This window comes from Echinops telfairi, unplaced genomic scaffold, assembly GCF_000313985.2.
Source record: "Echinops telfairi isolate 266 unplaced genomic scaffold, ASM31398v2 ScPeMD7_11;HRSCAF=52, whole genome shotgun sequence".
Lineage (NCBI taxonomy): Eukaryota > Metazoa > Chordata > Mammalia > Afrosoricida > Tenrecidae > Echinops > Echinops telfairi.
In genome coordinates, this window is record NW_022103908.1 from 1,764,278 (window position 1) to 1,788,121 (window position 23,844).

Sequence of the window (23,844 nt, forward strand, 5' to 3'; positions counted from 1 at the left end):
TTAGTTATATAGGAATGGTTTTGCTTTTAATATCCAGGTATTTGAATTTTCCAAATTTTCTTGTTCTATTTCAGCCCACTCTGAAAAGAAATATTGTGTGATTGGTTTTGAAGTCTACTAAGACTTGCTTTGTGGCTTACTGCATGGTCTGTCCTCTAGACTATAATGTTGTATGCAGGGACACTTCAGAGCAGATCCTAGTATGGTTGTGTTCTGTAGACGTGTTACACCTAGTTAATATATAGTGTTCCGACTTGATGAATTTGTTTCCTTATTGGCTGTTTAGTTGTTCATTTTTTCAAAATGGAGTATTAAGAGTTTCTCTGATGCGATTATGAGGTGCTGCTGGGACTGGATAGCAGCCATTGGAAGACCACAACCAAACAAGCCATACTGTTGAAAAAGACGGGGATCTGAGCAGACGCAAGCCTGTCTGTCAACAATAGGACATCCCCTCACAGAGGGGCCACAGCGAAGGGATGAGTCTATCAGGGTGCAGCACACAATACTCCTCTGGCTCCTGAGGCTTCCTCACCCCTCACTATCATGACCCCAGTACTGCCCTTCACTGCCAGCTAGACTGGAGCATGTGCACAGGTACAGATAAGGCCTAAGAGCTCACGACACACAGAATCTAGGAACAGCAATGGGAGCAGCGATACCACGAGGGGAGGAAGGGGAACCTGATTGTGATGTTCAACACATAACCACACACCCCTCCAGGGGGACAAACAACAGAAACCATGGAGGAAGGGAGATGGCAGTCTATGTAAGATATGAAAATTATAATAATTTATAATTTATCAAGGGGCCACGGGAGGGAGCTGTAGGGGGAAAAGAAGAGCTGACACCAAGGGCTCAATAGAAAATGACGGCAGTATATGTACAAATGTGCTTGATACAATTGATGTATGGTTCCCAGAGCTGTAAGAGCGCTCAATAAAACGTAAAAAAAAATAAAAGTTTCTATGAATGTCGAACTATTTGTCACCTCAGTCCTGCCCAGCTTTGCTTCCTATCAGTACTCTTTATGTACCCCTATGTTGACATTTGCGTTATCTTCTTGATGGACTCATTTATCATATCATATGTACCCACCAGTCTTGGTGTAAAGATTGGAGGGAAATCATCTCCTACTTTGGATGTAGCCAGGGAAAAGGTACCCTTTTTGAAACACCCTCAAAACATTGTGTTCTCCCTAACAACTCACAATAGGAAAAACATCATCTGCACAAGCCCAGAAATAAACCCACAAAAATGCAGTCAATCCATGATAGGCATAAGGGTAATTCATTAGAAAAGAATTCCCTCCCACAACAAATAGTGCTTAAACAATGGGACAGCTACCTGCAAAAAGACCCAAAAACAAATCCACAGAACTGACAACTTTTACAATAATGAACTCATTTATGTCAGGGATCTTAGACATAAATGCTAACTCTAACTATACAATGCCTAGAAGCTAAAACAGGAGAAAATCTAGATGGCCTTGTGTTTGGCAATGCTTTTAAGATATACACTATAATAGTTGGGTCTGTGTCACCTTAGCTGGGCCAGGAGTCTCAGAGCATAGACCTGAGCACCTAGTAATGTCCTGACACAATGTCAATTAGAGCCAATCAGCTGTAAGATTCCGTTGGGCTGCAACACTCTTATCAGATCACAACCCCGACAGACAGGAACTGGAAATACAGGGAATCCAGGGCGGATGATCCCTTCAGGACCAGTGGTGTGAGTGACGATGCAGGGAGGGTAGAGGAGAGTGGGTTGGAAAGAGGGAACCAATTACAACTAACTACATGTGACCTCCTCCCTGGGGGACGGACAACCGAAAAGTGGGTGAAGGGAGACGTGGGACAGGGAAAGATATGACAAAATAACAATTTATAAATTATCAAGGGCTCATGAGGGAGGAGGGAGTCGGGAAGGAGGGGAAAAATGAGGACCTAATACTGGGGGCTTAAGTGGAGAGGAAATGTTTTGAGAATGATGAGGGCAATGAATGTACAGATGCACTTTACACAATTGATGTATGTATGGATTGTGATAAGAGCTGTATGAGCCCCTAATAAAATGATTAAAAAATAAATAATTATTAAAAAAAAAAGATTCCGTTGGGCTGCAACACTCTTATCAGATCACAACCCTGATGCAGTCAGAAGGCAGTTCCCTTAGGAGTGTGGCCGTATCTATGCACAAGGATGCTATGGAAGAGCTTGCTTGCTCTTTGCTGGGTCTGATCCTGTGTCTGGCTCACGACCTTGGGTTCTTTGGATTTGAGGGAGAGGCCTGCAATGTTGCCTGCCAACCCTAGGAGGCATCAGTGGCCTGCCAGCTGACCTACTGTCCTTACACTCATTGGTCTCTGCAACCACAGCCTGGCCTGTTGGTTTGGATTCCTTTGCTTCCAGAGCCCCACGGGATGGTAGTCTTATTGCTGTTCTTGGCTTGATCCGCCCTCACAGAGATACTACCAACCTAACATCTTACCCATGGACTTGGAACCAACCCGCCTGCACTTGACCTTGCCTGCTTCTACCTCTGTGTGAGCCATTCTCTTGGTCTAAGTTTCTCTTTCTCTTTATGCTGGTTTTGCTTCTCCAGCAAACCCGTCTTAAGACAAATACCAAATCCATAAAGGAAAAACCGGCAGACTCATTCATAATAAAAATTGCGGGGATGCAAAATACAATTAAAAAATGAAAAGAGAAGTCACAGACTAAGAGAACATATTTCAAAACATATCTAACATGAGGCTTTGGCCCTTAAATTCCAACAAGAACAAAACCAGCCCAATTAAAAGAGGGAACAAAAGATCTGAGACCTCAGAAAATACTATGAGATGACAAACAAGCCTAGGAAACAAGGTAGGACACCAACCTATTAGAATGGCGAAAACCCCCAACTGTGTAAGGCAAGGGGTGAGCACTGCTGTATGTAAATGATGGCACTTAGCTAATACTGCTGTGTCAATAGGAGCTCAAGTGCAGTCGGTGTAGAACTCCGCCACATGGTGTTCATGACAGGAGAAGCTCTGGAGGGAGCAGGGGTGAAAAACCTAACCCTGATCTAAAACAATAACATGTATTTGAAAAGTTCTTTTTTTAAGGAGAAGAAAAAGAAGTACTGCTATATAAGTAGTTTAATATTTTATTTGAGAAACCAGTTAGAAGCACTTTTTTTTTTAGAAATCATAGGCATTTACCAATGGTAAGGTGTCAATCTGTTTTAACAGTAAAAATAAGTTATGCAAAATTTAGTTTCTGATTTATATCACATTTTATATTCCATCTTTTATAAGTCACATGTACTCCTTGAAGGGAAAAAGACTAAAAGTACCAAGCGCACAACAAAATAGATTAGATGTAATTGCTTTTGTGCCAAAGGAATCACATTAGAATAAACAATTATAAGCTTTTGACAGATGACAAAGCCATGTTCTATAAATATAAATGTATGTGATATGCTATAGCATCTGCTACAAGTATCAACTTTACTACTTCTCCAAATATTTTAAACTATAGTCCTTTTTTAACCCCAAGCCACAGTTTCCTTATTTACACTTTAGGATTTGCACTTTATGCAGATTAATTATTAAGTCAGACATTTAATGATCTTTGAATAAGGAAGAAGATTAATTATTAAGTCAGACATTTAACGATCTTTGAATAAGGAAGAGCAAAGAAAACTGATGTATTTGAACTGTATATGGTGCTGGTCAACAATATAGACAATACCATGGTCTGGCAAAAGAACAAAGTCTTGGAAGAAGTACAACCAGAATGCTCCTTAGAGGCAAGGAAGGTGAGATCATGTCTCACATACTTCAGACATGTTGTCAGGAGAGACCAGTCCCCGGGGAAGGACATCACGCTTAGTCGAGTAGAGGGCCCTCGACAAGATGGATGGCCACAGTGGCTGCAACAATGAACTCAAACACAGGAGAACCCAGACTTCGACGCTGAGCCGTTTTAGGAGCTTCAAGACGTGAGGCAGTAGAGTTTCGAAACAATTTTTCCCATAAGAAATAACTGAAAATGAATTAATCCGTTCTCAACCACCAAGTTTTTACCCTAACCTTGCCTTTTTATACAAAACATACAGAAATTTCAAAGTAAGTAAGTTCAGAGTTAAATAATACCATTTAAATAAGAAACACAACATTAAAAGTTTTTGAACAACTACAGTATGGCCCATACCTTGAGATGGATGAGGATCTGGATCTGTGGACACAGACGTGGTCAGGAGGTATGGAGAGAGAATCCCCCATCATAAAATCAACTGGTAGCTGCTTTTCAGGAGGTTTTTTCCTTCTTTGCCCTTTCTCACTAGGAGCTGGCTGGTCTTCTCTAAAATCTGTCTAATGTGGTCTTCTCTTGGCGTTTCCTTAACTGTTTTCTAAAAGGGTTTACTACACAGCTGCAAAAGGTTTAAACAACACATACTAACAACGCCAAGTAACGCCAAGTGACCGAACCACGAACTGCTTTTGTTTACAAAATTCACGTGCGTCGGGTAGGATTCCGATGTTGCCTTCTAGCTCCTGGTAGCATTTTCTCCGGTTGAAATCTGATTGGGGGATGTCGAGTACTGATGCGGTTGAGCACCGGGGTTCTACCGCATACAGACAACTGTGAGAATAACGCAGGGCCGGCAATGTTTTGTTTCGTTCTGATGGACATAGGTCACTACGACCTGGAACTGAATGGATGGCACCTAACAACAGCAAAGACATGTAATAAAAGGTACCCTAGGAATCTTACAAATAAAGTAACATCAGACAAACTGAGAGCGTCAGCACAGGCGCTGCTTGACTGATCCGTTGCTGTGCCTTCGCCGTTTTTCACTTCAGTGCTTGAGTCGATCTCTATGTCTACGGCAGACGGGTGGTGCAGCTGGCTGGATCTGGAGTTCACACTGCAACAAACACCAGTCTCCAAACACAAGATTGGCAGACAGCAGAGCTGACGGGAACGTGCACCAAAAGCGCACTGACCAACAGAGCTGAACCTTCCCTGGAGTCAAGTCCAGGGCAAAAGGGGTGAACCCCAGAGGCTTTAAACTACTTTTCTCTCTCGTATATGCACTCCTTTTTTATTTATAATTTTTATTTTTTGCTGAATTTAAATGTAAAATCACATAAAATGTGTACAGACAATTACGAACTATGTGCAAAAATAAAACACGAGGGTCACAGCCTTGTACACCACTGTGATTTCTTTTTTTTAGAATCCTTTTAGGGCAATTACTGCAGGGTGGTACAGAGGTATAGGCAAGGCTCAACAAAGCGACTCCCATAAATTCTTAATAACGAGTACAAAAACAAATGGATCTCTAAGTTAAAAGACGTTTATTGGGTCATATCCTGAGAAACACTGCTTTTTATTAGATGAGTTTCTTGGGCGCTATGATTTTAGTTTTGTCAAAAAAAAAAAAAAAAGCCTTTAACCTCTCCTTTTCCCAACATTTACTCCCCAGAGTAGTGGGGAGGTGGACAGCAGAGCACAGAGCATTTCTGGCCCTAGGTATTAACATATATTACATTATTTACAGGTGATCATGACCAGGGCAAAGAAATTATAGGAGCTTATCAATACACAAAGAAAACCTTAACCATCAGATTTCAAAGTAAAGAGACTACGAACAAGGCACTCTCAGTGCTTCAGGGATAACAACTTTTTGGCTAACGCCATCACATCAGATCATCAGGAGGAGTGCCTGCACTTGTTGTGGCGAACGATGCAGAATGTTCTCCGGGTCCTTGTACTCGTTGGCTGGGTCCATCACAGCTGCGTGCACTTCACTGTAGGCTCTGCAGACCAGGTCGGTCGATTGTTTTAGGATCTGCTCTCTGTCAATAAACACACAACACGTGAGCACAGAATCCACAAGTCAAATACTTACAAGTCAATTGATGCCATTCTCGTAACGCTCACTCCAGTATTATTTAAAAATCAGTGTACAACCAGACCAGTTAATTTAGGAATAAAGCACATTTTTTTCCATTCATTAACTCATTCTTTCCCATTAGTGTTCAGTAGGAGGGGAGAGACTATTGTTCGCTGCTGAATCCTTAGGGCACACGGATATAAGGTGAATTGCTAAACACAGTAGAAACTGGCCTACTAGCAAAGCACTGATTTTACAAAAGCAACTGATAATACGTTAACCTTGAAGATGTTCACAAATATATTCAAACACTCTTCTCCCTTAGAAAAACCAACACCAACACATCCTACGTGAACACCCCCAGATCCTGGATCCCTCTCATCTCTATTGATGGTGCCAGCCTTCAGACATGGAACACTTGCCCACAACCCATCTCGGCACTCTTACAAAAGCACATAAAAAAATCTTGCAACTGCTTCCCACAATATTCAGCTGTAAAATACAGTGGTGTGCCCAATCTGCACCAAACCTCTCCTTGTTCTCACTGACCTCCCTCTGTGCCCTCCAGGTTCAGCTACCTACTCCGCATGCCCTGCTCTACCGGGGACTTGAACACTAGCACGGTTTCGGATGTGGCAGAGCGGAAATTTAAAATACTCTGCTCCAAATCTACTTTCCCCTTAACATTTCCCATTTCTGTTCCTGGCATTAACCATGTAATGATAGCTTTAGTAAAGGGACTAATGAGCTCTTCCTGGAGCACCAACAAAACTCGAATCCTTTTCTGACTCGGTCCTCCCTTCCCTCTTGGATCAGCAGACACTGCTGCTGGCAGCACACCTTTCCGCGTGTGCTTTCGTGGCATGTGTACTTGGCTGGGATGTTTTGTATGTGTAGGGGAGAGTTACTGTTGTAAGCTGGCGACATTGAGCCAGGTAAAGAGGGCTCTAGGGGCTCCTTAGATTAGATGGAGGACGTGTTGCTGTAGCGTTTTCTAAGGGAGAATATTTCGATAAGCATCTTTCAAGTAACTTGATTTTGCCATGTTCATATAGCCTCTAAACATAGCGTGTTTTGAATAAAGTGAGCGCTTAATAAATGTTCGCTGAAGGCTTGAAGGCGAAAAAGACCTTTTTTCCCCCTAAAAAGAATTCTTAGTCTGGGCACAGAGTGGGAATAGTAATTAATTATACTGTATATGCCTTAAATGTAATTTGATTAATATGTAACTATATTGGTGTTATATGCATTGAGATCAGGGAGCCATCATCAACATAATCCATTCTTGAAGCTGTGTCTCAAGGAATGAGGGTCTTTTTAGGATAATCGTGACCAAAACAGAGCATTTGGGAGCGTGTCTGTGGTGAAATGTACATATCGGTGGTCTGGCAGAGAGCACAAAAAGTCAAGTGAAATGATGGAGGAAGCCGTGGCTGGGAGCTCGGATCATCAGGACCTGGTTTCCATGGGGGCTCACACTCTGGGAGCAACTTGACATTTTCAAAAAGTACCTAAAACTTCCCAGGCACGAGTGAGCAGAAGCAGGAGGCGCGGCAGTTAACTGTCTGCACAGAATGAGTTGGCTCCACTAGCTGCGCCGCTTCCCCAGCAGCTCCGAGGTCCCCAAACTCAGTCACTGAGACCACCTAGCGATCTCGTGAGAAAACAGACCCCTAGCCTCCTCTCCCTAGAGATTCGGTTTTGTTTTTTTACATTTTGATTTTTATTTATTTAAATCATTTTATTGGGGGCTCGCACAACTCTTAACACAATGCATATATTAACTGAATCAGGCATGTTTGTACATATGTTGCCCTCATTCGCTTCTAGACATTTACTTTCTATTGAGCCCTCGGTACCAGCTTTTTCTCCCCCCTCCCTCATAACCCCCCCCACCCCCATAGATTGTACATTGTTATTATTTTCATCTCTCACACTGACCACTGTCTCCCTTCCCCCATGTTTTCTGTTGTTCTTTCCCCCTGGAGAGGGGTGTATGGTTATGTGTCGATCATTGCGATAGGTTCCCCCTTTCTCTTTCTCTCCCGTCTTCCCCCTACCCTTCCGGCATCACTATTCCCACTCCTGGATTCTGTGTGTCATGAGCTCCCATCCCTGCCTATACTGAACCGGGAAGCAGCACTAGGGTCATGGTAGTGGGGGGTGAGGATGCCTCAAGGAACCAGAGGAATATCGTGTGTTTCATCAATTCTTTACTGCACGCTGGTGACTCATCCCCTCCCTGTGGGCCCTCTGTGGGGAGACTGTTCCACTATCTACAGATGGGCTTTGGATCTCCGCTCCAGCCCCCCTCGTTCTCAGCACTGTTTGTGTTTGTTATGTGTCTGCTGATGCCTATTACCCAGTCCCTATGACTCCTCATGATCACACCGGTGGTGTGCTTCTCCCATGTGGACTTGTTGCTTAAGTTGCAATTGGCCCCAGGGATCTGTAGGTCCGCCAGATCCCCAGATCAGCCAGGTGTGGGAACATAGGTGTTAAACAGATACTGGCAGAAACACGTTTGGAAACCTCTATACCAGCGGTTCTCAACCTGTGGGTCGTGACCGCTTTGGGAGGGGTGTTTCGAATGACCCTTTCACAAGGGTTGCCCAATTCATAACAGTAGCAAAAGTACAGTTATGAAATAGCAACAAAAATAATTTGATGCTGGGGGGGGGTCAACACAACATGAACTGTATTAAAGGGTCGCGGCACTAGGAAGGTTGAGAACCACTGCTCTAGACTCGTGAGGTTTCACGATACTTTTTGATGAGCCTTCCCACAATTAATTGGGCTAAACCACAAATGTAGCAAAGTAGCTTAAATACTCATTTCCATAAATCAAATAGCTGAAAAATACTCAATACTGGCAGTTTTAAAATGTGTCGGATATGCTGTATATTTGATAGCCGTTTGGCAACAAGTCAAACATTTGATTTTAGATACGGGCTTTTCAGTTCTGCATTCAAAGTATAACAGAACTGGGGGAATGTTTAAGTATTCACTACTCACATCTCTTACTCTATCTGCACTCAATCCTGATCAAAAGCAGTCCCAGGGGGCTTCCCAACTCCCAAATTTCATAGGTTTTGTGGGGTGAAAGTTCATACAATGTTTTTAAAATTTTATACAAATTGTTCCATGAAATTGATTAAGATTCCATCAAGTGTCAGCATCTTAGTTCCTTTCTGTTTGCTCTGTTTCCATGGACCCAGCTTCCTTCCTTCCTTCCTCCCCTTGCTTCTGGGTAAATGTGAACTGCTTGGTCTTATGTTATTTACCGGGTTACGGAAAGCATGATTCACAGGTGATGGTGTTTAACTTATAACTTAATCTATTGTTTGGCTAAAAGGTGCTCACAGGCAGGAGTGGTTTCAGTTTTAGGTTAAAAGGTGTCTCAGAGTGATCGTCTTGGGGGGTTCCTCCGGTCTCTACTGTGTTCAGGGATCTAAGTTTTGTTCTACATTTCTCTCCCATTCTGACTTAGCCCTGGGGCGTCGCCCTGGTCAGAACAATCAGCATTAGTAACTGGGCATAACCTAAGGCTTTTGGTCTCAACTTCTAAGAGGCTGATTTCTCTACCATCAAACAAAATATTGGACAAAGTATACTTTATAAGCTACTTTCCGCTTTTAAATTATGCGACCTCTTTGAGAGTTAGGCGCATTTTAAGGATATACTATTAAAACATTCCCCTTCTCTCTTTCTGTGGGTGGGTTTTTGTATATATAGGTGCATGTATGTATATTTATACATGCACATATATACTACTTTGGATATGTGGATATACAACAGTTTGGTTCCCTAAATATTGACATATAATAAGCATAGCAGGTTATTTGTATATAAATGATCATTTCCGGTAGGTTGAAAGGTTTTATCTATTGTCACTTTACTATCCTTTCCCTTTTATGAATAATAGTAATTACTATGTTGAGAGAAAGACAAGGCGTTCTCCCTCCGTGAGGAGTTACAGCCTCAGAAACCCACAGGGCAGTTCTCCCCTGTCCTGCAGGGTCTCCGTGAGTCAGCAGCACGGACTCCATGACAGTGTGGATCCCGATGGTAATTAAGCGGATCCTTTGTCTTTAGAAATCTTTGTGCATGTCTCTATCAATCTATCTGGCTGGCTGCTTATCTACTTATTTAAGCACTTTATCTAGTTGTCAGTCTAGTATCCCAGTCCAAATTATTCACTTATCATGAACATCAAAGTACGAAATAGTAGAGTCAAATAATGAGTCATTACACAATCAATTCTCAAAAGGGAAAAATTGCTAGTATTCTACAACTAAATCCAAAATGACGGGGGGAAAAATCATCTCAGTCCTTATACACTTGGAATATACTTACCCATACACCACCTGTGTATAGGTAGAGAAAGGCAATTGTTTTTCCCTACAGTAAGCACTGGTGGCAGTATAGGAATCCCTCTCAGATTTCAGTTACAGACTATATGTCAGCAAATTACAGGCAAGCCTACAGCCTGTGGATGGAGAGTACTTTCAGCACTGTGTTTGTGGGTCAAAATGTTAAAGACGGGCCTTGCTTCTCACATGACCACAGCACATGCCAAAAGGGCCAGTTGAAAGTAAAAAATAAATTCACTTGATCCTCTGCAAAGTTAGAGCATACTTTTCTGGTCCTTGTATTACCAAGAAATCCTCATATTAGCTTGTTAAGTGATTGGGTGGTTTAGTAACTCTTCCAATGCAAGTGTGATTACTCCCCCCGCCCCAATATGACTCGCAAAAATAATAAGCACATGTCAAAAAGTTAATAACCCATTAATGAGGAAACTATTAAGGTAGTGAAGTTGAGGGCCTCTGATACATATTTAAAAGGACATTCTTCCAGCTGCTATAAGTCCAGAAAGTCTGGATTCCATGAAACTTTTAAATTCCGTTCTACAATTCTCTCCCGAATGTTGATCAGGATTCTTACACAGAAGCTTTGGTCTAAACGGCCAGTCAAGGAAGTTGGGCACCATCCAGTTCGAGTCTGTGGCAAAGAGGGCAATTTGTTCATGGAGACGATTCTTCAAACACCCATGTCCTGCTCCTCCTGTCCTTGACTCTCTTCATTCCTCTGTTGCTCCGGGGCCCAGAGGTCACGGGCATGCTTTTAGGACCCAGGGAAAAGTCAGAAGCCCTTTCTCCCTCTCTCTCCTGCCCCTCGCTAGTAACCACTAATACACTTGGGCCTCTCATCCTTTGCCAGTTCTTCTCATACGATATTTGAGGTCACATTTCAGTCAGCATGACATCGTCAAGTTCCATCCATACTGTAGCAGACATCACGACTTCGTTCTCCGAGTGCCTGAGAAGTGTTCCCCAGTACATACGGTGCCAACGCATCTGTGAATGGACATTTAGGTTGTTCCCACTTTAGGGCTATTGTTAACAATGTTGCCCGTCAAACCACTGCCATGGATGATCCTTAAACCTTACACTAAAAATATCCGCTGAAATCTAACGTCAATAGTTTAGATTAACTAGCAAAGGGTCTCTCTGCCTTGCTCATGTGTTTGAAGAACAATCTACATGAGATCAAGCTGAAAACAGCAGCTCGATCGACAGGAAATTTAGGGAGCAGCGAGTCTGGGTCAGCCGGGGAGGCAGAAGTCAGCAAAGAAAGTGGATGACAACGGATGCACACTTTGAACAATGTTCTGCTGTAGATATTCTTAAACACGCTAAGAAAACATAAATTTTTTTTAAAGGTGTATTAGACTAAGATAGGATGAATACCATACTGGGTAACATCCTACCGAGAAGTAAGAACTTTACTTTGGGGGTTATCTCTTCTACGAGACAGAATCTACCCCTTCACACGTAACTCCCCACGCATGGGCATCCTTAATCAGCAGTGACCAGAGACTCCAACAAGGCACATCTCCCTACGGCACTAACTGGAGGGACCTGCTCAACCACGCTTCAGTACCACACTGGAAAAGAAAAGTTCTGCTCTCCCAGCACTCTTCCATTTCATTTGTAAGTTCTGGGACATTTTCTTCATATCTCTTACACTTAGAAAATCGTGTGTTATGTCAACTGATCAGATATCAGATATAATAATCATATAGCTGATGGACTATGAGAATAAAAAGGAGAAAACATTGCAGGAGTGCTGCTATCGCCTTGTCCAGCTAAGATGGAGAAGTTCAACTTGCTCAGTTAACAGTGCCACGGTGCAGTAACAACTGAGTATCATAAAGTTTAATATCGCTGCAAAATAATGCCCTTCTCATTTTAAAACATGTTCTGATAAATTAGCTGTATTTTAATAAGTATTGAAAGTCTTGAGCTTGATAAGAAATGAACCACTTACTTGCAGAACTATTGAGCTTGTCATTAATCAGTACTTTCGGATTTCGGTTACCATAACAACATGATACAACTTTTGTCATTACCATAAACCCAGCAGTTCTAAAAATAGCTTATTCCAACACTCAGGTTCTGTCATCATTAAAATTGAGCTTTATTACAGCACCAGTTAAAAGTGCAATCAAATGCACCACAGGAGGAAAGAAGGTGTTAACAACTTAAGGCTGAAAAACTAAGAACAAGAGATGATAATACATTTATGAATAATAGATTGGTTAATGAAAGCACATTTGCTTCCCTTTATCACAATGTAAACAGCAGAAATGTCACAATGGGTCAAGCCAGTGTCTCAGCCCAGGTCAGTGTTCTCTCACAGTGAAATGAAAGCTCATTGCACAAAACTGAGGCATCCATCTTGTAAGTGCAATTCATCACATATTGCAAACATCTTTGAGTTTCCTCAAAAATAAGATGATTTCAACCGATGAAGGGATAATAAAAATGCAGTGCAATCTAGTGTTGAACAGAAATGGTTGTGGAATCAGAACTTGGAAGCGTATCTTGGCTCTGCTTCTTGTTAGTTCTTGGATCTTGGCTCCATTGCTTAGCCGTTCTATGTCCCCTTGGGCACAATAAAGAGCCGAACCCCTGGCAAATTCAACGAGATAATCCACTGCAGAGTCCCCGGGGCTGGAGCATTCGGATTAGACTACAGCGATGGGGGGGCAGAGAGAGCATGCATGAAAACGGAAACGGAGGAGACTAGTCAGTTCATGGGCTCTTGTGACCACCCTGGCAGAGGATGCTAGCACAGATGAGTGGCTATTGTGGAGGCATTTGAAAGTGACCAGAGTCCCTTCTCACATGTTCCCTTCTGGATATATGTTTACTGAAATGGTTCTAGAGAAATCTGATTGGAGTTAAAGGAATTTATAGACTAACCTGTTCTACTAGTGATTTTTGCCTCATCAGGAACAGGGGCTCAGGCACAGAACTGTGAGTTGGTGCAGGCGTGGGCGGGATTTCCTTCTGTTGTGCACAGTATAGCTATGAGTCAGCACTGCAGCTTTTGTTCCTTTGTGAACGCACAGTTGCAGCCGCACTACCCAATTCATCTTGTAGAGGGCAGCACTTCCTTCGGCTGTGCATAAGGTCACTATGAGTCAGACCTACGCACTGGCACCTAACAATAAGAACGTTATCTGGCATTTAAAAACATGTGGCTCTTCACCAAGCACTTGGAACCCACTACTTACTTTACTGTGGCGCTCAGCAGAAAATTCAGTTGTGGCATTAACAGATTGTCTGGGGCTGCCAGGTAGCGATCAAACTGAACCTTAAAGAAACAGAAATGGAAAACATAAAGGACACATATTTGCTATCACACATCTCACTTAGGAGTTACATCTTCAGGGGAAAAAATAGGTCATTAATAACTAGCTCTTTGTGTGTTCTAAGATCAATCTGCATGGGATATGCTCACTAAAGCTCCCTAAACCTGTCTGTTTGTAATATAATATTAGGAACACTTACTTTGAAAACTTCCAAATTCAAACCATTCATTGTTAATGTCCCTCCCTCCCCTGGTTCTTTTACAGAACATCAACAAAAAGTCATCAGATTTTGAGTCTACTCGACTTGCCTGCACCCACGGTATTTGTTCATTTGATCATTCATGCATTTATTCATTCATTCGCTCATTCAATGAACACTCACTGAGTACCTACTATTTGGAAGGCTCTATGGTAAGCAAGAGAGATGAAATGTTGAAGAAAGAAGTAACTGTATTTCCTAGCTTCATAGCACTTATGGCAAGTATTAAATAATATTATAAATGTTTAATTTCAAGATCCGGTAACTAGTATGAAGGGGAAAAAAATCACAGTATTTATAAAAACATCAGCCAGGGGAACATGACCATGGCCTTTAGGTTTAGCAAAAACCATCTCTGTGGGACGGCCATCTGAGGTGGTAACTTTGAGGTGGCAGGCATTAGCTCAGGGGAAAGGGCTTTGTTTTTCCAAGGAAGAGGGACGGCATGAAGTCACGGAGCCAGGGAAGAGAATGAATACAGAGAAGGCGAGTAGCAGAGAGAGAGATTGTAGACATTTATAAGAATTTTAGTTTGTCACGTTTAGAGCACAAATGCATTGGGACACCATGGAAGATAAGTAGGAGAGTATCATTTACTTTTTAAAAAGCTCAATCTGGACGTAGCAAACCAAACGGAATGGACTGTAGTACGGGTAGATGCAAAGGCACCAATTGGTAGTAGCTACTGTAACCCCGTAGGCTACAGAGATAGAAAGGAGGTGGAGGAAGATCCTTGAGAGTCAGAGTAAAGTCATTATTTGGAACTGTATAAATTAATAGCACGATCACCATGTATTTCTTATTATTTAGGTTTTGTTTTGAATCCACTACATTCAAATGCATATGGGTTTCAGCCCAAAGGGAGGGGTGTCTGGCCCCTAAGGTAATCTCAAGCACATGTCTTTCTGTCCTGGGCACATAGCCGTGTGACGTTCTCACCCTCCCTACGTACACAATGCTTTGGAAAGGAAGTAATTTCCCGAAGGAGCTCTCCTCTCCCTGTCCTCTTTCCAGCCGCGTGGTGCCGACTTTATGTGTTCATTGCACTCTTTAACACAGGGTGGCTACAATTAGCTATGGCCTTGGGCTGCTGCCCTGACCCTCAGCCACAAGAGCTAGCTCTAAGACAGGCCAGAAAGACGAACACCTGGCTTTGGTCACTCGGTAGGCACAGAGAGGTTAGAGCAGATACAAACGACACTTCGTGATACCAGACTCTGTGGGGGTGCAGTCTGGCTCAAAAAGGCCACACTGAACTAGAGAGTGGGCCAGGTGCAGATAGGTGAAGCCTCAAACCTTCTGCAGCCTTTATTTCACTTTTTCTCGAGTCTGCGTTCATTGAGTTGCTATAACCCACGACCTTTCGACTGCTCCCAAAGTTCTAAGAGAGTTGATTTTGTCAGTTTGTGCAGATTTGTTTGGACTTACTCGTTTGTGGGGGCTTGGGATTCCTGGTGTTGCTTTGGGTTAGGCTCTGGGCAGCCCACTGCAGGTCAGCAGTGCACACGCACCGGGTGTTCAGGGGAAGAAAGGCGAGGCTGCCTGCTCCATGCAGTAAAGAGCTACAACCTCAGAAACACTGTACACGGCAGCTGTGAGCGGGAGTTGACGTGATGGCAGTGGGTCTGTTTGTGCGTATGTGTGTTTGTGGAACATGCAATTGGTCATGCCACCATGTTGCTAAACATTTCTCGTTATTTAATTTTGTACCAGTCGTTCACTGCTCGGACAGCTACAGCTCATTATCAACTTGGCTGGGCCAGGATTCTCAGCGGTTTGGCAGTTAACACCTAATACTCCCCCCTCACCTGACTGAACAGGAACACCACGTAGGCACAGCCCATCAATTGTAAACTTGCATAATGAGATAAGATGAGGGTGGAATGCAATACCTGGCTCATACAATTAAAAGGATTGTACCCCTCTGGGATGTGGTCTCTCTCCAATATAAGGAATGCCATGGAAAAGTTTCCTTTGCCTTTGCTGGGTCTGAATCCTGCATCTGGTGGATTTTCCAGTTCCTTGGATTCACTGCCTCTACAGCTACTCAAGATAAAAGCCTCCAGCCTAACATCTGGCCTATGAACTTGAGGCCTTGCTGCACTTGGACTTGCCTACTTCGACAACTGTGTGAGCCATTATCTTGATATAAATTTCCCTTTCTATATACATATATAAGTGCCGCTTGGTTTTGCTTCTTTAGAGAACCCAGCCTAAGATAATACCTTTCTCTTACTAAGGAAGTATTCCATTGAATAGGCACATAATATCATTCATTTACTCAGTAGATAAATTTTTTTAAATTTTTGCTTGAATGTTTTGTTGGGATATTATGCTGGTATGAATACTCAAACAGTTTTCTTTAGGTGAATATACGTGTTCATTTTGGGTGGTGCAATCATTGGGGTATTTGGTGACCATAAGGAGCCCTGGTGGCACAGTGGTTATGTGGTGGGCTGCTACCTGCAAGGTCAGCAATTTGAAAGGGCCAGCTTCTCTTGGGAGAAGGTCAGTTGACATTGAGGCACTGAAGAAACTCAATTCAAATAAGAAGCTAGTCAAGCAGAGTCCCTGATCAAGCGGGTCCCTTGAATCTTGCTAAGAGGCTTGAATACGGCTGGCAAAGTCTCTTCCCTGTGGACTCACAAGGAAAGCACGGTGGTCAAAGCCGGTGAGGTGACGCCCACCATCAAGCTACAGATGAAGAAGAAGGTGCTGTGTCTGGTAGTGGCCATTGACCATGTGAAGATGACAGATGATTAACTTGTTTACTTGGCTAATTTTACTTATTTGTTTATTATTTCACTGCTAAAGAATGGACCAAACATCTGGGCTTTGGAATTTTACCAGCATATGCTCAGGTAAGTCTTCCGTGTTCTGACTTCTTTTTCTTTCTCTGGTTTCTGGAACGCCTTGGATGCAACAGTTGTTATTCTGGTTAGCAAACAAGACATCTGCTATTGTTGTTGGATTACCTGAGTAGTCTTGCAAGCAAGAAGAGGCAAAAGTGTATCCTCTTGTATGATACACTATATTTTGTTTATCCTTTCATTAGTGATTTAGGTTGTTTCCTACTGAGGGTGTACTATAAATAATAATGCTTTGAACAATTCATATCTAAGTTTCTCTGTGAAGAATGGATTTTCTGGGTCATATGGTAAACTCTATATTTAACATTGTAAGGGGCAAATAAAACGTTTTCCAAAGCAGCTGTGTCATCTTACATTCTCCCCAGCAAAGCATGAGGATTTAATTTCTCCACATGCTCCAACACCTGTTGCTATCGTTGTGACTGTAAGCATCTTCTGACTAGATATGCCCTATGGGAAGTTCTGCAGGGAGTCCTTCAAGTTGAGATGAAAGGGCATTAGACAAATAACATCAAACCATATAAAGAAAAAAGATCTCTAATGAGGGTAACTATGTAGATAAATGCAATCATTGATAGATGTACACTTAGAAAAAAAAGGAGTTAATGAGCAATGAAATAAACCTGACTCATTTATTGCCTTCTTTAAACCTAATAAAAGGGTTTTGAAACCAAAGTTTGTCCTTCATATCTATAAAGATCACTTCTACTAGACAAGCACTCACTTATTCAACAACTACCCCAATAGGCGTAGGCACTCTGATTTCCTATAGCCACTAATGAACTATAATTTTAGTGTTTCCTGATGTGTAAATGAATTAACTGAAAATAAAGCAATTACCATAACATGATTATGTGTGATGGTAGTTTGTATTTTTGCATTTTGAATGAATTTTTATGTGATTCTACATATTAATATGCGGTGATCTTTCAACCTTCATTTTTAATTCTGAATTGTGATCTGGAGTCAAAAAGTGTAGCATTAATCTGAATAAAGTAACCAGATGATGAACTACATGAGAACCTGGAATAGACTGCATTTTCTTCCTGCCAGCAACTGTGTAACACATGATGGAAAAACCAGAAGAATGAGGAGATTACCAAGGCATAATGAAATATTACTACAAATGTACATCTTTGTCAGATCTGTTCAAAGGAAAGTATACATACACAATCATTCTTTCGGGACCCAGTATAAACACTGCATGTCAGGAGATGAAAATTATCACGCAGGGCAAAATTTCCAAGCAAGAAGGTGTCAAGCGTGGTACTGCACAGGGAATCTCCGTGAAATGCTCTCTTAGGGACTTACCATCGCAGTCTTCAGGGCCACAGAGTCTAGGTTTGGCACCTTAGCTAGAGGACCCTGGAAACAGGGGAAATTAGTTACAGAGAGAACAGGATGGAAAGAAGAGGTGACACACTGTCGATGCTCTCTCTTCATCCCTAATAAAAGCAGGGGTGGGGATGGCTGTTTTCATTTTTATATAATCCTTCATTTAATCATTATTGTTTAATTAGCATGAAAGCACTCAATATTATTTGCTGGAGGAAGAGAAAAGCTAGTATGTTTGCTAGTAAGAGAAGTAGCAGAATATTTCAGATTTACTCATAAACAAACAAACAAAAAGAAATTCTAAGAAGAGACCAGTGACACATGAAGAGTTCCATGTCACCCTCATAATTTTAACTCCTTTCTATTTAAAGGAAGGTGCTTTCATGGCTTTCTGGAGTTATCATTTTATTACCTCTGTCTCCTGGCATTCTATAATTTAATAAGATTTACCATATATACTCGAGTATAAGCCCACCCGAATATCAGCCGAGGCACCTAATTTTACCACACAAACTGCAATATAAATGTGCTGGAAAACTCAGCTTATACACAAGTATATTCAGTAATCACTCCAGAAGTGATTATCTTTCTAAAATAACAGACTACAGTTTGCTAAATTAAAAAAGGCTGAATGTTATTAATAATCTATCCCATGAGTTAACAAATGATAGAAGATGCTAAAAAAGTCAATAGTATGAATGGACTTTATATTTTTTATAATAGTATTTTGCATTTTTATTATACAGTAATACTGTGCTTATTTTTATTACTTTAACCAAAGCTATCTATAGTAATAAGCGTAGTTAATATTTTGGGACACTCTATTACATGCCAGGCAGTCATCTATGAACAATACATGGATTATTTCATTCATCTCAGAACAGCCCTGTGACAGCTGCTATTACCACTCATCTTTAGATGAGGCGACACGCAGAAAACATATACTTTCCCACGGCCTGGCAGCTATTAAGTGGTGGAGCTAGGATTCACATTCAAATCTGGCTGTAGAACCCATATTGGAAACCAGTACATTATTCGAACTAGGAAATCTATTTGCTTACCTGTTCAGGTTTATGTTGCTGTACAATGTTATAGATGTAACTCAAACCTGCTCTAGTTAAAACATAAGAGGCTTGATCATTTATAAGTGTGTCCAAATGGGCTTCAATCTAAAAGAGAACACCACACAGAGAAAAGGGTTTTATAAAAGAACAGAATGGGTGCGAGTAAGAGCAGACAATCCCGGAGCCCTAGTTCTCCTCATGAATCTTTTGTTGAAGTGGCACATACTATTAAGCAAAGGGGATGCTTCCATAGCAAGGCATTTTTCTTATCTCAAAGAAGTTCTCCCAAAAGGGAGAAAGAATTTCCCTTTCAAACATGATAACCAAAGAGGATTTCAGGCCAAGCCAGCGGCAAAAACAGTTTGAGATGCGTCTCAGCTTTTTAACAAAGCTGGTGATAAGCAAAAGCAGCCAAACAATGAAAGAAGCAATGCAAAGACACAGAGCAAGAACACACAACTAAATTCCTAGAGCAGCCATTCTCAACAGGGACAAATGACCCTTTCACAGGGGTTGCCTAAGACCATCCATCGGAAAACACATCAGTATTCCATAATATATAATTACATATTGTTTTGTGATTAATCACTATGCTTTAATCATGCTAAATTTTTTTAATCATGCTAACTTATGTTCAATTTTTAACAATGAAAATACACCCTGCATATCAGATATATTTACATTACGATTCATAACAGTAGCAAAATTACAGCTATGAAGTAGCAATGAAAATAATTTTATGGCTGGGGGGTCACCACATGAGGAATTGTATTAAAGGGTCGCGGCATTAGAAAGGTTGAGAACCACTGACTTAGAGTAATTTGGGAAGATGAGAATGAACCTGTCTCACCTCTTCTCTCTGTGAACTCAACAAATAAAACATGCCACCTGGGAAAACCAATAGGAAATCCCATGGGCACCGGGAGAGAAAGTTTTCCTGAAAAATCAGGTCTGTAAATTCCAGGGCAGAGTATAAGCTCCAACAGAGCCTTGATGAAAGACTTCAGGTTTCGGAATCTCCCAGGAGGAGCTGGCGGGCAGATGTGAATGGAATACACTCATTTGCTTTGGGGCAGCCACCTACTGGAGCAGAGGCTAGAGGGGAGCTCCCTGATGGACTACAGCATACAGGAATGGGAAGATCACCAATTCTCCCTTCATTGGTCCAAAGGAGGCCTGAGGGGCCAGGAGGTCTTCTTCCTACTAATGGGAACATCCCAATAATCGTACCAGCTTGTTCACCAGTGACACATTACACTGGGAACGATGGTATCTGCTACCATGTGAGCACCTGCCCTTAGCCAAAGAGCTCCAATAGAGGAATCCATCCTCACTATCATCTAAAACAGAAATTGTTTTTTAAATAATGTAGGAATTTAAAAGTCAACCATTTGAATAATCACAAGCTTCCTCCCTGCCCCCCACCACCCCCCAAGCAACATTACTGGGAAACTGAGAATTTTCATCACTTTTGCAAAGTAACAGCATTAGGAAAGACTATTAGAAAATTACAAACAAAATAAAAACCAAGATCTACAAATGCAGAGATAAAATAAAAGTGAAAAAGAAATGTGCTATGGCTAAGAGCCACGTTAGTGGCATGAAAGAAAAAAGAGAGAAAGAAATATAGAGAATATACAATTATCAAAGAAATAGATCGTTAGGAAAGACATTTCAGAATAAACTAGAGCCCAGGTGCGAGTGGGCAGGAGTGGGTAGCCAGCCTCAGTGCAGCCTCAGCACAGGCGACCAGAACTGAAGAGCACACCGCCTTCCCACCCACATCCCTCGTCCAGCGTGTCTTATCCTGTCCATTTGAATCTTCCAAGGTAACCTGGTGAATTTAATTATTGGGATTTTATCTCCCTGGTCATTGACCCATCCAGGCTTTTTCACTTCAATTAGTCAGAAGTCAGTTTTTGGGTTATTGTTGTTTTTCCACTCAAGCCCTTTGTGAGGAAAATAAAAGACTATATTAATCGCACTCTTCTCTCCTAGTTCCTCGGTGGTAAACTAAATCGGTTTTGATTTTTTTTAAAGCTGTTACATAATGTCCTGTATAATAGCATGGGGTCTTCTTAACCAAAATGACTGAAGTTTGTCCACAGAATTTGCTGCTGCATGGCTACAATCTTACCTCTTATTCCTACTGCAACAGGTGGTGACATGAGCATTCCGATGGGAAATATTAAGAAGCACAAGTCCTTTCAGTGATGAAGGAACTGATAACAAAAATGTTTGTCTAAAGAGCCAAAATGTTTGTTTTTCAATCTGAAATGTATTGTTGTAATAAAGACCTATTTATTATCTTAAATCTTTTTTTACATAAAGAGATAGTGAGAGAATAAACTAGAGGACTGTTCCAACCAGAGAGATACAACAAAAATCTGGAGCTTCAGGAAATAGAGGAAAAACAGGCACGTACATATGTAAATATATTTGTATATAATGATAGGGACATAGATCTATGCACATATGTTTATATGTTAAGTATTAAGGTAGCAGATGGACATTGGGTCACTACTCAAGTACTCCCTCAATGCAAGAACACTTTGTTAAAATGATCCAGCATTCTGTGGTGCTCACCTTCCCGACACAATCACTGAAGACAAAATGGGTGCATAAGCAAATGTGGTAAAGAAAGCCGATGGTGGCCAGCTATTACAAGATATCGTGTCTGGGGTCTTAAAGGCTTATAGTTAAACAATCGTCCATCTAGCAGGGAAACAACAAACCCACATGGAAGAAGCACACCAGCCTGTGTGATAAGATGAGAGCATCATAGAACTACCTTGTAAGACATGGAACTGCCTTGCTAGACAGTGAATGATGAACATATGAAACTCCATTTTAAAAGAGAAATACCTCAAAGAAACTCTATTTTGAAAAAGAAATAAAAACAGTATAAGATCCAGCCAGAATGTTGACCCACTGCCAAGAACAAACATTTGGACTAAAGAGCCACCCTAGAAAGTCCGGGGAACCCCAATAAGACTTGGTCGAATGCTGCAGAATTTCCAGAATGATATCAAACAGCCGGCTGAACTGCCTATATAAACCTGGGTAGAGTCACTGACTTTTTGGAGAGCTAGGTATGAAGGAAACATCAACTCCTGCTCTCTCCAACTCTACCCAGGGTGAATACACCGATGAAGGCAATGCTTATTGGGATTATGATGCTGAAATAATAATGTGTGTAGGGTGTTGCCCTTACACTCTTATATTTGTCCTGATATTCTTCTACTTAATATTTTGAGTTAATTTTAAGATTATTAGATTGTTTGATATGTGTTTACAGTGAATAAACCAAACATTCAAAGAGGTCAAAGGGCGTTAAGTAATTATTGATCCCGCCGCTCATGATGAGTTGTCCACAGGATCAGGTACCAGGCATCAGAAGACCCAAAACAAAGAATCATATATATGCAAATGTGGGGGGGGGTGGAGTAGCAACCCAAAGCCCTTCTGTAGACAATTGGGCATCCCCTCACAGAAGGTCACAAAGGTTGAGCCAGCCAGGGTGCAGGATGGCACCGACAAAATATACAACTTACCTCTAGTTCTTTACTGCTTCCTTCCCTACACTATTATGACCCCAGTTCTACCTTACAAATCCGGCTAGACAGGAGCACGTGCACAGGTACAAATAAGAGCTCTCCACACATGGAATTCAGGGCATATAAACCCCTCAGGAACAGTAATGACAGTAGTGATACCATGAGGTAGGGGGAGGTAGGGGGAGAATGGGGAAACCGATTGCAATAATCAACGTATAACCTCCCACCCCAGCGTGACAAACAACAGAAAGATGGGTGAAGGAAGACAGCAGATGTATAAGATATGAAAATAATAATAATTTATAATTTATCAAGGGTTCATGAGGGTGGGAGGGTGAGGGAGGGAGGAAAAGAATGAGGAGCTGATACCAAGGGCTCAAGTAGAAATAAAATATTTTGAAAAGGATGATGGCAGCATATGTACAAATATGCTTGACACAATGAATGTATGGATTGCTATAAGAGATGTGAGAGTCCCCAACAAAATGATTAAGAATAAAAAACTGGAGCTTCACAGTATAGAAGACTAAAAAGATCAAAGAATAGACTCTTTTGACCGATATCTATTTCTGCAGTCCTAGATGAAACTAATGGAAAACATGACATGTGTAAAGATTTCCTGAGGTAATGTGTGAACACAAACGAGCAATTAAAATCACTTTAAAGGGTTATTCCTTAGAAGGAGAAATCCAGAGGGAAGGATGACACATTTTGACTTTTATTTTCAAACAAACGCTGTGTAGGGTAATTTGACTTTAAAACATGTATATAATTAAACTCTCTGTATATATTTCTCTTAAAAGGAGGAATTCAAAATTAGAAAGCAACACAAATTTAGATGTATCAAAACTTGTTCCTCAAAAAAAGAAGAAAAACACCTCATTCATTAAAAAAAAAACCCAACTTAAATAAAGTCGTACAATACCTTCACTGCCAAAGTAGTCATATACTGGTGATAATACAACAGACACACCTATTTGCTTTTTTAAAACTTCACATCTACCATTATGAATCAATACTTCCAAACTGGAACCAAGAATTTAGTAGATTTTAGAAATGCCTTTATTTGAGCCTTCGTGCCGACTCTTCAATAACGCCACTTCGTTTAAAGGACTAGAGTGATTGGCTTAATAAACTGTAATGTTTTGCCTAACACTGTTTACAGTAGATAAAAATATATCTGTCCTAGGTAACACCTTCTGTCCTA

General features: G+C 41.3%; 1 protein-coding gene across 1 annotated transcript in view; it reads right to left on the bottom strand.

Annotated features, from left to right (window-relative positions):
* Positions 1 to 5,333: 5,333 nt before the first annotated feature.
* COG6 (component of oligomeric golgi complex 6) overlaps positions 5,334 to 23,844 on the bottom strand; it is an 84,314-nt gene continuing 65,803 nt past the window's right edge. The window contains exons 15-18 of the mRNA XM_004711269.4: positions 19,078 to 19,185; positions 17,993 to 18,046; positions 13,475 to 13,554; positions 5,334 to 5,851 (exon numbers count right to left, since the gene is read on the bottom strand). Of these exons, the coding sequence (XP_004711326.1) occupies positions 5,698 to 5,851; positions 13,475 to 13,554; positions 17,993 to 18,046; positions 19,078 to 19,185 (396 nt within the window). The 3' untranslated portion in view covers positions 5,334 to 5,697. The remainder of the gene's footprint in view (positions 5,852 to 13,474; positions 13,555 to 17,992; positions 18,047 to 19,077; positions 19,186 to 23,844) is intronic.